Consider the following 14,969-nt stretch of genomic DNA (forward strand, 5'->3'; position numbering starts at 1 on the left):
TCAGTGTTAGGAAACAAAAAGTGTGTATACTAATTTCTAAATTACTAGCTGGGTTTCTAAATGTATGTGTTGTTCCTCCATCCAAGGCAGTCTGTACAGAGCAGTCTGTATCGGTGGTGTTTCACTGAGTGTTTGCCATCGGCTAGTCCTGTTTGTCTCTGCATTTATTCAATATAACCATATGCTATAATCTCTAGACCAGATGAAAGCATCCGGCAAGCAGAGACTTCCAAGTAGGAGCCAAAGTAAGCAGTGGGAAATGAAGCTGCTATAAAGTTTTGTGGACAGTAGTTGCAAAATGCTTTCTGAAATTTGTACACAGTAAATGGCAAAGTAGGTCACATCTCATTTTTCTCAATAGTCTTTTCCATACTCGTTTTTCAAAAGTATACTTGGTATAGCTTATACTTGGTGATAAAAAATCGGCATTTTAAAATGGTGTGGTGTGAAGATAATTTTAAAATAACAGTTTAAATAATTAGGTACTTTTGTATTTCCATTTTCTGTAAATGATGGGAGTGTTTTTAAAAGCCTGTTACAACAACTGAATACACTTTGGATCATTTCTTCTATTGTAACGAGCTATATGCCTAAGAGAGACATGAGCAATGCTGTGGTTTTATTTACTCTCATCAAACTTTATATCCAATTTTAGTCAGCAAATAAACTATTTAGAGTTTGTTTTCCTTTGCTGACTACCTTATTGTTAGCTTACTTTTAGTAAACAAGAGCAAGTTTAGCCAGCAATTTTTGGAAATGGAAAAGGGGTAAAGAATGTTTGGCTTCTGCAGTCCAAAAAAAGAGAAAAACACAGAGAGAAAACTCACTATAGCATGAATAATTGAGAGAGTTTTTTTTTTGTAAAATGTATGATTGAAACATTCTATTTTGGAGGGAGAATGGTGGGAGTGTGAACTGTCTCAAATCTTAACATTGAAATTAAAGATAAAATTTATCAAATGTTTACTGTACATTTAATATGGATGAGATAAAAATTCATTTAGGGAGTTCTAAGAGTTTGGGATGTGATGACTGTTGTAACTGAACATTGAATATAGATCTCAATATCCTGATATTTGAGAGTAAAAATAGATTTTAAAAATAGATTTTATAGCTCTTTTGATTTAATAAAAGAAAACATGCAAGTTCATGTGGGGGAAGAAGCTTTTCAGTAATTGTCTCTCAGATCTGTATTGGTTTCACTTTCTAACCATGCAGAAGTGGCAGAATAACACTATATCGTTTTATGTAATAGTTCAACTATTAACCTATACCCTGACCTAATACATCATTTGTAAACCTCAGTAATACAGTCATCACAGTCATACTACTAGCCATACTACTAATGTACTACTGACCTTTTGCAATATATTCATGTCTATTATCACTCTTAAGTCCTTTTATTGGTCTTTCTATCTGAACCTCTAAAGTGAATACATATACATGCATACAAACATATATATAATAATATAAGATGGTGTGTATATACAGTACAAAAATGTTTCCAAATTATTTAAGCATCTTCATGATGGCAAGGAGATAATTGTTGGCTTTTATCTCCTACTATATATCAGGCTCTTTGGTAGGCATTTTACATACATTATCTTATTTAATCATCACTACTAAATTGTAAAATAGGTATCTGTATTCCCATTTTACAGATGAGACCTCTCTAGTCACACCCAGAGAGGTAGGAAATGGACTTTGAGAATGATAAGGAAAATACTGATCTAGATGGAGAGACAGTGATATTCTAAGACTATTTAATTGTGTGTCCACTCTCCAGAGTGGTCAGGAAAGCTAATTTTGTGGCGGGGGTAGGACTTGTACTATTTACTGAGAAAGGGAACAAAGCAGAAGAATGGGGTTTGTGTAAGTGCTGACAAGTTCAATTTAGATGTGTTGAATTTAAGGAAGGAAAGGAAAGATTTTACAGAAGGTGGGTACAGCCAACTGGGGTAAGATTTGGGTGGCGGGGGTGGGGGTGCTTTGCCTTGAATTATATAGATTTTTTTAGGCCTTTCTTTGAATATTCTTGATTACATTTAAACTTTGTATTTGTGAAGGTATATAATGAGTATTAATCCTTAAATAGTTATATAAATTTGGGGATGATTGCATGATTTTGAACATTATAGCTACCATGCCCTATGTAGGTTAAGGATATTTTTTAAGCAAATGGGATTGTATGAAATCTCGCTAAAATTTTTCCTTATTATTTATTTTATTATATAAGCAAAGCTTGTTCGTTGTAGAAAAATTAGAATATAGAAATTTCCATGAAGGGAAAAAAGCAATAGTCCTATCACTGGGTTGAATGTATTTTTATTTTTTTCTATGTGTTTTTTCTTTCAGAAATATGGCTACACACACCTTTCTGCAGGAGAACTTCTCCGTGATGAAAGGAAAAACCCAGATTCACAGTATGGTGAACTCATTGAAAAGTACATTAAAGATGGAAAGATTGTGCCAGTTGAGATAACCATCAGTTTGTTAAGGAGGGTAAGAAGTGTGAATGCCAACCAATTTAAACCAACAAGGAAATGAGAAATTAAATCTTCCCTTTCTTTGAGTAATGGAAAAATTAGAGTATTGAATTTCTTGCTTGTGGAGGGTGGTCATGGTAGTCAAGAATGGCAGAACTGGAAATTCCACTTTCGCCTGGGAAGCAGTTGGACAGAAGGAAGCATTCTCTGCCTTGGTCTAGGATCAGCTACAACTCAACATTCATTTGTGTGCACTTGACCCTTCCCAGTGTGCAGACAGTCCATCCTCCTGTTTCTGTTTCTTCTTCCTTTTCTCCTCCTCTTCTCCCCCTCCTCCTTTCTCTTTTCTGTTTCCTTCCTTCCTTTCTTCCTTCCCCCTGTCCCTCCCTCCCGTGACCCTCCCACTGTTGCCATTCTCTCAGTCGTGATGTTTCCTTTTCTGGTATATTCATCCCCATCTTCAGTGCGAAATGCTGAGACTAACAGCTATCAGACTAAAATAGGTCCCATCTGAAAACCAGATACCTTGGGTCTACATGACTCTCCACTAAAGATTCTCAAGATTATAATCATTAATAGGCATTTTCACGTACAAGAAATGTGAAGGAGAAATGGATAAGTGGGAACAGCAAGAAATAGTTGAAAGTTGATGGAAAAGAGATGTATGAGCTTCTGACTGGAACCAGAGAAACTTGAAGAGTGGCTCATTCACACACATTCTTACCTCTTGTCTCAGAGATTAGAGTAACCTGCTACCATTCAGACTAACAAAATCCTCTCTCCTTATCCTCTGAATGTAATGCCCTTTCTCCACTTTTATACCTAGTTGTGAAAGAGTAATCTATATTTTTTACTTTTTCCGTTTCTGCTCTTCAGCTCTTGGCACCAAGATTCTATTTCCCTTTTCACCTAAACTATTCTGATGTTACCAGTGATCTTCTCTTATCAAATCTAGGGGATATTTTCAGTCATTTTTCTTTTAACTTACTGTCTTTTTGAAACTTGTTCCTCCTTGTTCTCTGTGACACAGTGTCTCTTGATTCTCTTCCTCCTTCAGTGACTGCTATTTCTTAAGTCTCCTTTAATAAGTCTTCTGCAAACCATGATGCTTCTCAGGTTTCATCCTTGGTGCGCCTCTTATTTTATACATTTCTTGCTGGATGGTATTATCCATGCCCAAGGTTTTCACTGTGCTAATGATGCCAAAATCTGTAACTCTAGCACAGATCTTTTTTTTCTGAACCAGACCTATGTTTCTAACTATTAGGCATCCATCTGAGTGTCTCAACAAGTGTCTCAAAATCATCATGCCAAAGGCTGACTGTATCATCTAAAATGTGATCACCCTTTATTTCGTATCCTGGTTAATACCATCTACCCAGCTGCGCAGGCCAGCAATCTGGGATCCATCCTTTATTTCTACCTTTTCCTCACTTTCCCAAATCTGTTCAGTGAGTAGATCCTTTCAATTATCTTTCTCTTTACCCTCTTCTATTTAGCATTTTTTCTTTATTGCTACTATCATCTTAATTCGAATCTTCTCTTTTTCTTACTTGGACTATCACTAGAGCCTTATCATTAGTCTTTTGCCCTTGATCCATCTTTGTCTCTTTATTCATCCTTTATGGTGTGGTCAGAGGTTTTTTTTTTTAAAGGTGATGGGAACATGTTCTCCTACTGCTTAAAATCTCTCAGTGGTCCTGTATTGTTTGCAGAATAAAAACCAAAAGCTTAGTGTGGTACAAGTTCTTCATTAATTTTGGCCCTACCCACTTTCTAGTCTAGCTTGCTTCTTGGAAGGAAGGCTATGACAAATCTAGACACCGTATTAAAAAGCAAAGACATCACTTTGCCAACATAGGTCCATATAGTCAAAGCTATGGTTTTTCCAGTAATCATATATGGATGTGAGAGTTGGACCATAAAGAAGGCTGAACACGAAAGAATTGATGCTTTCAAATTGTGATGCTGGAGAAGACTCTTTGAGAGTCCCTTGGACTGCAAGGAGATCAAACCAGTCAATCCTAAGGGAAATCAACTCTGAATACTCATTGTAAGAACTGATGCTGAAGCTGAAACTCCAATAGTCTGGCCACATGATGCAAACAGTCGACTCGTTGGAAAAGACCCTGATGCTGGAAAAGATTAAAGGCAAAAGGAGAAGAGGGCAGCAGAGGAAGAGATGGTTGGATGGCATCACCAGTTCAGTGGACATGAACTTGGGAAAACTTGAAATAGTGAGGGAGAGGGAGGCCTGGTGTGCTACAGGCCATGGGGTCTCATGGAGTCGACATGATTTAGCGACTGAAAAAACAACTTTCTAGTCATATCTCCTGCCACTCTCTACATGCATCCTAAGGTTCACCTCTACCAGCTTATTTCAGATTCATCAAAGCTGTTATGCTTCCTCATTTCTGAGCCTTTAACATCCAGTTGACACATTCTGGAGTACCTTGATCCCTGCCTGCCTGCCATTTTATTATTCAGAATTCAGCTTCACTGCCATCACTTCAGTAAAACTCTTTCTGGTGGTTCCACAGGTAGTTTGTGCCGGCTTCTTGGTTTTATCACAGCATCCTTGCATACCTCAGTATAGAACTTAGCACACTGAGTTACACATATTTGTTAACCACTGGACTATAAGCCTTCCAGAGGCCATGACCTTGCTCTTCATGTTCTGTGATGGTTAGACCTTGAATGAGTGTATGTTGAGTGAGTAGAGTATCAGTGTGCCTCTTCAGATATCTTCTACTACCATAATTGGGATAGAAATGCTATAGCAGGGACACAAAAGCATTCTGTGAAAGTTTTGTGAATATTGGAGATGCTAGATACTAGGATAAAGCCAACCCCCAGATAAAGGAATTTACGTCCTGACAGCCATTGTTCTTCTTGAGGAACCAGGATTGTTTGAGCACTGAGGGAACTGGTTGTTGGTTTGCTTTAGAATAGAAACTCCTCTGGAGTTTGCCAAAGTCATACATCTGTGCTTATCCCATGGTGGTTGATAGTGAAAAGAATTAGAGACTCAAGATCTGTATCTCCCATTCACAGATTTCCACATTCTACCTGAATTCAGACTTTGGAAGAGGATGGTGAAATAATTCTTGCTATCTTTCTGAATGTATTGTTTCTCTTGCTACCTGTGTTTTGGGGTAGCCAGTGGCATTTAGGTTTATTTATTTATTTTTTAATATTTCTTTATTTTACTGCACTAGGTCTTAGTTGCAGCATGTGGGATCTAGTTCCCTGACCAGGGATCAAACCAGGGCCCCCTGCATTGGGAGCTCGGAGTCCTTAGCCCCTGGATCACCAGGGAAGTCCGGCATTAGGTTTAAATTAGCTTCAGTTATGAAAAAAAAAGTATTTACTCCTACACTAATAGCATTGCTAACAGTTTATATGTCCAAAGTTTTTTGCAGTTGTACTTGAATTACTGCAGAGAATCTGAGTACCTATAGAAGCAGTGTACTCCCTACCATAGCTAAATGACTTGGGAAGAGGAAAAGGAAAGTAAGATATGGGTCTCTAGTAGCTGGAGCAAGAATATTGATTAATGCTTATTTTTCTTTTCTTGCTGTTAATAATTTTATGAAAATAATATATGCTTACTATAGAAAATTTTTAAACTATAGAAAAAAAATTGTGTGTGTATGTGTATAAAATGGGAGAGGGATACATATCCATAACTCTTGTCGGCTGGAGGCAAACATGTTATTTCCTTTAAATTTTTTTTTCCTGTGTACTCTCCACATTTACGATATAAAGAATAATAATAAAACATACTCTGCTTAAGAAATTGCATTTTGTTAATGTAGCATTGAATTCAAATCTTCCTTTTTTTTTAGGAAATGGATCAGACAATGGCAGCCAATGCTCAGAAGAATAAATTCTTGATTGATGGGTTTCCAAGAAATCAGGACAACCTTCAAGGCTGGAATAAGACCATGGATGGGAAAGCTGATGTATCTTTTGTTTTATTTTTTGACTGTAATAATGAGGTAATGAAAATCTTCATCTGCCAACATGGGCATTTAAACAGCTGATGGTCAACTATTAGAGAAAAAGAAAGTGATTTATTTTACTTACATTTACATTTTATATTGGCAACAGTATTTTTTGAACTGGTAAGTTGGATGGACAGAACAGCATTGTCTTACTGTTGAATTATTGAAAGCTGTTTGGCATCAGCAACCTTGTGGGCCTAAAATTTGCCTTATTTTCAAAATAACAAGAGCTTGTTTTGTTTTGAATTAAGAATTGACTCATAATAATATTAGGTAATGAAGCTGCACTGTTACTTCTTGAGTAGACACTATTTTCAGAGAGTATCTTGCCTTAGAGTGTTGCTTAGTGGAAAAGAAACACATTTTGGGGAAGTTAGGAAATCTTTCTTTTTTAAAGAAACATCTAAGATAGCCTGATTTGTCTTTTAAGAGTGAAATGATATTGAAAAAAGCAGGAAAGAAGACTTTCTTTCTGGCACTTCTAATAACGTACTCAGACGTACTTTTGAATAGCTGAATGAATTTCTTGGAATCCTTTTTTGGGGCGGGGGGAATCATTTAATTAAAAGACCTGACTCTGTTTGACAGCTGTAATATAAACTTTATTAAATTAATGCCAACAGCCTGAAAGAATAAGAATCAGCAGTAGTGCCTTGAAGGAAGTTGACTATTCTTAGGTTGAATTGCAAATGTGCTTGTGGTGGAGAGACTTGCTGCAGCTTTTGAGTTGTTTTAAAACGTAACTCTCTTCTTCCAACCCCCAAAAATATGTTTTCACTTATTCTTCAAAGTTACTTTTAGAATGTTACCACAGCTTTATAACTAAGGAATGTTTATTCACGATTAACAAGGGATACTTTATTCAAATGCAAATATGTTGACTCAAGTATTTAGATATTTATGGAATTATTGAAAATAAGCAAAAATGGAACAAAGTTTGAGGCATGTAATTCATACCTAATAAGTTAATAATATATCCTAGATGGAACCATACACATAGAGATCATCTTTTTATTGCGGTTTGAAAAAAAAGTGCACAGGAAAAACTGAGTCATGAATGAATTCTTATTATGCTCTGTACTTATTTAACCTAGTTTATATAAATTGAACCACATGTTTCAACTTTGCATGTTGATTAATGAATTAGACACATTGGGTTTAAAGCAGGGTTTTGTTGGTAATCTCTTCAAACTTTGTTCTCTTTTCAGGTTTAAAAGATTGCCAGAAGACTGCCAAATTAATATCTTTTAAAAAATAACTTTTATACATTTCTGTTTTTAGATCTGTATTGAACGATGTCTTGAGAGGGGAAAGAGTAGTGGTAGAAGTGATGACAACAGAGAGAGCTTGGAAAAGAGGTACTTTGCAGTTTTTACCCATACCCACTGTGCCTCAGTTTGAAACTTGAGTAACAGATTCAACACTTAACGCATTTTGGTCCAGAAATAGAAAATGTCACGCTTAAATATAGAATGGCTTGTCTAAAAAGATGATAAGGGAGGGTGTCATTTGGGTTTTATTCTCTATTGTCCCCTGATCTATAGCCAGGGAGAGAAGTATACTTAGGACCTTGCAATATTTGCTTCTTTTGCAGAATTCAAACCTATCTTCAGTCAACAAAGCCAATTATTGACTTGTATGAAGAAATGGGGAAAGTCAGGAAAATAGATGCTTCTAAATCTGTTGATGAAGTGAGTACCCCTAACCTGCCTAAAAGTAAAGTAAAATGTGATTTTGGGAGGGGAGGGAAGCAGTATGCAGGAGAAAAAGAAATACAGTGTTATGACAGATTATTTTGCTTTTCAGAACACTGGAGACTGAAGGAAATGCTAAGCTTTTTCTTTTTTTCTAATTGATATATGTATGTTTTATTGATTTACAATATTGTGTTAGTTTCAGGTATATTTTTGAATAGAATCTAAAGTCGGTTTTACAATTTCAGACTTGTTCTTTGTAAGAAGTAGGTGGTTTATTATTTCTAACCTCTTTTTTTGAGCACTGGAAAATTGGCATCTTCAGAGCTGTGATTTGGACCATGATCATTTTTGAAAAATCTGTAACATGAAATCATCTAGCTGAATCGCCCCAACTGTTTTCACCACTTCCATCCTAGAGTATGTAGCTCCAGAGGTGCAGGGTTTCCACAACTCAATGCTTGTCTCTTCCTTCGTGAATCAGTGGTCTCTGAACTGTGGTTTGCAAGCCCTCAGTGTTCAGTCACTATTTCTAGTTTCTCTTAAGTCCTAGTGTCTCTGATTCCCTGAATCATCTTCCTCCGGACTTTTTTTTTTTTAATTTGCTTATTTTAACTGTGTTGGGTCTTGGTTACTGTGCACAGGATCTTTCACTGGGCATGCAGCGTCTCTAGTTGTGGTACATGGCCTCTCTAGATGGAGCTCATGGGCTCAGTAGCTGCAGCGCACGGCTTAGTTGCCCCGTGGCATGTGGGATCTTAGTTCCCCAACCAGGGATCAAACTTATGTCACCTACATTGAAAGGTGGACTCTTAACCCCTGGACCACCAGGGAAGTCCCTGGACCTTTTTTTTTTCTTTACATCATATAGTCATTTCTGACTTATTATCCGTGTCCGCTTCCTATAGAGGTGAAGTAATAAAAGCAGAGATATTACTTTGCCAACAAAGGTCCGTCTAGTCAAGGCTATGGTTTTTCCAATGGTCATGTATGGATGTGACAGTTGGACTGTAAAGAAAGCTGAGCGCCGAAGAATTGATGCTTTTGAACTGTGGTGTTGGAGAAGACTCTTGAGAGTCCCTTGGACTGCAAGGAGATCCAACCAGTCCATCCTAAAGGAGATCGGTCCTGGGTGTTCATTGGAAGGACTGATGCTGAAGCTGAAGCTCCAATACTTTGGCCACCTCATGTGAAGAGTTGACTCATTGGAAAAGACCCTGATGCTGGGAGGAATTGGGGACAGGAGGAGAAGGGGACGACAGAGGATGAGATGGCTGGATGGCATCACCGACTTGATGCACATGAGTTTGAGTGAACTCTGGGAATTGGTGATGGACAGGGAGGCCTGGCATGCTGTGATTCATGGGGTTGCAAAGAGTCGGACACGACTGAGCGACTGAACTGAACTGAATACATTAGAAGACATAGTGTTTTAGAATCAGAACTAGGAAGATAAGCCACTTTACTTTCTATCATGTTATTGGTAGCCTGTTAAGAAGTTTGTTTTGTCCTAAAGCACTAATAAAATTGAAACATCATGTTCATAATTTTATATGTATTGTTTATGATATTGTACTACTGTCTAAAGTAAAGCAGATGAAACTAAGAAATTATGTGTTTTTTAATGATGCATTTTGAAAATTAATATAAAATTTACTGTTTTAACAGAAACTTAGCCATATGATGTTTTAACAATATCTGCTTTTTTAAATTATTATCTTTTTTCCATTTTAGGTTTTTGATGAAGTTGTGAAGATTTTTGACAAAGAAGGCTAACTCTGAACCCGAAAGCATCCTTGAAATCATGCTTGAATATTGCTTTGATAGCTGCTGTCACAACCCCCTTTTAAGGCAATTTTAATGTTTCATAATTATATCTCAGTTAATGGCTGGAAAGTATGTAGTAAGACAAATTAAATTTTTTATCTTCAATTTAAAAAGATTTTTTTTTTGGTCACGGGAGTAGACAGTGAATTTGAGTCTAACTTCATCTTAGCTATGGTGCTCACAAAACAAAGAAGGGTATTAAGTAGTTCTTTGTTTTTATTCAGAAAGAATATCCCTTATATAGTTTGTGCCTTTTGTGAGCAAAACTTTTTAGTATGTGTGAATATCCCTGTAGTAATTGCAATATGTTTGAATTAGGGATTCCCCATGTCTTCTTTCCCTTGCAGGTTTTAAATTTCCAACCTGCGTAAGTGAATTTGTGGACCAAATTCCAAAGGAACTTTTTGTGTAGTCAGTTCTTGCACAATGTGTTTGGTAAACAAACTCATAAAATTAAGTCTTAGAAGTGTTTTAGTATTTATCAAATAACTGACTGTTTCCTATAGAAAGGTAAGAAAATTTAGACTTTGTTTTACTACAGCTTGTACAAAGTTGTGTGACAGGGCATAGTCTTTGCTTCCAGGATTGGGATAGGGGCACTAGGGGTTCAAAGCCTGGTGGAATTGTCAGCTTTATTCTGATATAAATTTGAGGGTATTGGTCAGGGATCACATCTAACAACATGTGTTCCTTTTGCTCTATTATATAATGTTATTAATGATTAAACTGATCTTAACAAAATCCGTAGCAGTGGAATCTTGAAATGCATGTACTTAGATGTATAAAAGTGATTCGGTTAGTGTTTTAGTAATACTTCAAAATGTTTTTGTTTATTTTCTAGATTAAGTATAGGGTTTAGTACAAAGCAGAAGAAATTTAATGGTTAAATTTTCCATTTGTATTTTATTGTCTTGAATACTTTTTTTCATAGTTGTTTAAGAAGATTTAAAAATCATTGCACTTTGGCCAGAAAAATAATAAATTTATCTTATAAATGTTTGATTCCCTTCCTGGCTACTTTTATTCAGTAAATTCTTTTTTTTTTTTTGGCATCATGTTGAAGAAAAAGGTAGAGAATTTTTAAAGAGCTATACAATCCAAAGGAATTTTCTCTTAAGTTTATTCTTCCTTTAAAAATCTCTGAAAATTTTGTTTTCTCCTTATCTTTTTCTGCCATCACTAATGCAGAGTGGTATCCAAAGTTCTTAATATGAAATTTATTAAAATATTTCTCATTTTCAGCACTTAACACTATTTGGTATATGGGGTTAAATTGGGCAAGGAATGTAGACTCTGTGTAATTAGATTTTATATTTAAAGTCATTGGGAATAGTGAGGACAGTTTATGAATGTTATATTGGAATAGGTTTATTATTTCTATTATGAAATTTATTAATGATGAATTTGCAACATACCACAGAAAACAAAGTATCCATAAGTACTGTAACATATTGACCACTAAAATCTGTGTTAAGATTACCTTGGTTTCTTGGAAGAGATTGTAAAGAATTCTTATCTAGTGATTCAGTCTAGCCAATACTGAGGATTTTATTGGTAGTTCAAACATCTGTAGTCTGAAGCAAGAGTAAAGACTTAAGATTTTTGAGACCATTCCTACTCACGTAAGTGAAGAAATCCCCATCTGATGGGAATCTAAATATTTACATTGATATTGTGAAAGCAAACTAAGGTTTTTAAGAAGACTGCTGAGACTAGGTGCTTTGCTTCCCTTCATTAAATATCTTTCTGTGGCATTTAAGAACAAAAACCTAGAAACATGGTAATTAAATTACTGAGTTATGAAGCTTTGCTTTTCAAGTAGGAAAACATGTTAGCAATATTGAGTTTAGGAGTTGATTGAGATACATCTGACTTCACTAGTTTGGTCGTTCCATTTATTAAAGATAGTTATCAAGAACCTTTTGACTTTAAGGATCCCAAAGAAATCCTTGCTGTTTTTGAAAAAAATTAGCCAACATTATTTTCATTCAGTGATACTGGATGTGTATGAATTATTTAGTGAGTAATCCCAGTAAATTTTGTGCTATGGCCTTTGCCTTTTGCTGGTTCAGATTTCTATTCTCTCAAGCATATTGAAGGTCAAGAAGTATCATATTTAGCATGTGAGTCCTCAAAGGAAAAGCAGAGTTCAGAATCCAAGAGAATTTTCTGCTCTGTGTGTTATGTTTATGTGTCTTGAATTAAGCAGAAAGCATGACTTTATCCCGTTCTTTCAAGACGTAATCAAGATTAAGGCACAAGTAGCCTAATTCATTACTGGCCTGCAATATCAATTGCTGTCTCTTTGAGGGGGAAATTGGCAGCAAGCAACATGTATCAGGATGCAGGTTTTTTTGTGGGCCTATAGCTTTGTCCATGTAATTTAAGTGGTTGCCTGACATTCCAGTGGTCCCTGGAGATAATAGTGGCTGACAGTATTGGCCAGACAAGGTCAGCGTCTTGAAGGTTTGGTGCTTTATCTACAGATATTTACTAATTGCACAGGCCATAGTGCTACAACTTATACTCTGTCTTCCAAGAGTTTTCTGTATGAAACTAAGACTCTGATACGGATAGAACTTCAGATGTTTTCTGTTGGCTAACTTGTCATTCTTATGTAGCTTATTGCAGTTTTCCATAGCCTGCTTTCACACTTCAGCTTAATTAAGTACTTCTTAATTCTGAACACTTTTTTAAATGAAAGAAAGGAAGTTAGTTCATTGTACACCAAAGGAAAAGGCAAAAATGGTCTTAATCACTTATCCCTTTATTTCTTCATCTCTGATTTCATACTCTCTTGGATTTAAGTCTACTTTCCTTTGAAAAGGTGTGGCTATTTTGATTGTGATTTTAATTCTGAACCCTAGCTAAGTTCTGCAGGTCACCATCTTTCCTGTTCTGGGGAGAGCTGAAGGAGTAAGTTGAATTTCTGGCTACTATACTATGCTCTATGTCAGCCATGTCAGCTGCAGGCTATCACCAGGACTCAAACTTTTATGGGATCCCTGCCATCTCATTCATTCTTTAAGAGGCTTTTATGACTTTGCCTAAGACCCAGGCATAAGAGAAGAGTGCTCAATTATTTTGTACTATTGAGGGAGACAAGGGTAATAAATCAGCATTTCTCTAGGTGGTGAGGTTCTTGCAGTCACAGGAAATTGTGTTTTTTTGTGTGATACATTTTGAGGTAACTTCATGCAACTTCCTAACACTGGCTTTTGACACCAACCAGAGGAATAGCAGATTACTGTATCCTAACACTAATGGGAGATAACCCTAAGAAACTTTAAGAGCTGTCTTCTCCACAGTGAAATCAAGCAGTTAAGCAGCATACTGTGGAAATAGTAGATATATTCTCATTTGGTTGATTAACCACATTTAAATTGAGAAAGTAAAATTCAAAAAAAGCCATGTATGGGACTTTTCTGGTGGTCCAGAGGTTAAAGACTGTGTTCCCACTGCAGCGGGTGAGGATTCAACCCCTGGTCAGGAAATAAAACCCTACATGTCGCACCAACCAAAAAAAAAAAAAGCCATGTATGTGAGCTTTGGGAAGACTCATACAGTTAGTTTTAAAAGGCTCCCTGGAAGAAATATACTTTCAGTAGCAGCATCTATGAAATTAAGGGGGGGAAATTGCTACAGTGGACTCAGGATGGACTTCCAAGAAAACTCCTGAATTGGATAAGTTTCCTTAGTAGTTGGTAAATCCTTGCAACCCTTTGAGGACTACGGGTAGAACTGGCCATCCCACAGCCAGCTGGCTCCAAGGGCTTCCTGAGCCAGAGGAAAAAGACATTGAATCGGTCCAGCAATTAGTGCTGAAAAGCACAAAGCTGTTGTGCATGGCTCACCCTACGTTGTTTATTAGTTTAAGTGGCTCCAAAGCAGCTGCCAGAACTTGGCCAGAGTACCTATGAGCATTACAGAGCTGCATCAAAATGGCTTTGTCAAAATATGCAGAAAAGCACAACCATCATCCTATCCTCATCTGGGATGGTGGTCAAGATGAACACATTATTTACATTATTTGAGGGGGAATATGCTAAAGTTTCATGGCTAACTTTTAGATTGAGTCAGTATTCCCACATCAAGATGACCAAGTTAAAACGACGGTATCAAAAAACCCCTGGCGTCAAATGCTGTGTCAGAATGTCTTTGTCATATTTAATATCAAACATGGTTGAGCAGAGACTGTATCTGGATTCCTTCCTCTGTTCAGGGCCTTTTAGAGAAGGAGCTGACTTGAGGCTGTCGTTGTTACTGTGTGCTAATGGAGGATTCACAAATTTATAGGATGGGCTAGGGTAGGGAGGGTAGGGAGAATAAAACCATTTGTATAGAGAAGTGGAGTTGATTGAGCCCTGTGCTGGGAGAAATATCAAAAACCTCAGATATGCAGATGACACCACCCTTATGGCAAAAAGTGAAGAAGAACTAAAGAGCCTCTTAATGAAAGTGAAAGAGGAGAGTGAAAAAGTTGGCTTAAAGCTCAACATTCAGAAAACTAAGATCATGGCATTTGGTCCCATCACTTCATGGCAAATAGATGGGGAAACAGTGGCTGACTTGATTTTTCTGGGCTCCAAAATCACTGCAGATGGTGATTGCAGCCATGAAATTAAAAGACGCTTACTCCTTATGACCAACCTAGACAGCATATTGAAAAGCAGAGACACTACTTTGTCAACAAAGGTCAGTCTAGTCAAAGCTATGGTTTTTCCAGTGGTCATGTATGGATGTGAGTGTTGGACTGTGAAGAAAGCTGAGCACCGAAGAATTGATGCTTTTGAACTGTGGTGTTGGAGAAGACTCTTGAGAGTCACTTGAACTGCAAGGAGATCCAACCAGTCCATCCTGGGTGTTCATTGGAAGGACTGATGCTGAAGCTGAAACTCCAATACTTTGGCCACCTGATGCAAAGAGCTGACTCATTGGAAAAGACCCTGATGCTG

At 36.8% G+C, this 14,969-nt stretch overlaps 1 protein-coding gene across 2 annotated transcripts in view; it reads left to right on the forward strand.

Moving 5' to 3' along the window:
• CMPK1 (cytidine monophosphate (UMP-CMP) kinase 1, cytosolic) overlaps nt 1-11,017 on the forward strand; it is a 36,151-nt gene extending 25,134 nt beyond the window's left edge. For both annotated transcript variants that reach the window (XM_010834428.1, XM_010834429.1), the window contains exons 2-6: nt 2,356-2,502; nt 6,335-6,487; nt 7,775-7,851; nt 8,088-8,184; nt 9,922-11,017. In XM_010834428.1, coding sequence (XP_010832730.1) covers nt 2,356-2,502; nt 6,335-6,487; nt 7,775-7,851; nt 8,088-8,184; nt 9,922-9,963 — 516 coding nt within the window. In that variant the 3' untranslated portion in view covers nt 9,964-11,017. The remainder of the gene's footprint in view (nt 1-2,355; nt 2,503-6,334; nt 6,488-7,774; nt 7,852-8,087; nt 8,185-9,921) is intronic.
• The last annotated feature ends 3,952 nt before the right edge of the window (nt 11,018-14,969 follow it).

This window comes from Bison bison, unplaced genomic scaffold, assembly GCF_000754665.1.
Source record: "Bison bison bison isolate TAMUID 2011002044 unplaced genomic scaffold, Bison_UMD1.0 scf7180017864033, whole genome shotgun sequence".
Lineage (NCBI taxonomy): Eukaryota > Metazoa > Chordata > Mammalia > Artiodactyla > Bovidae > Bison > Bison bison.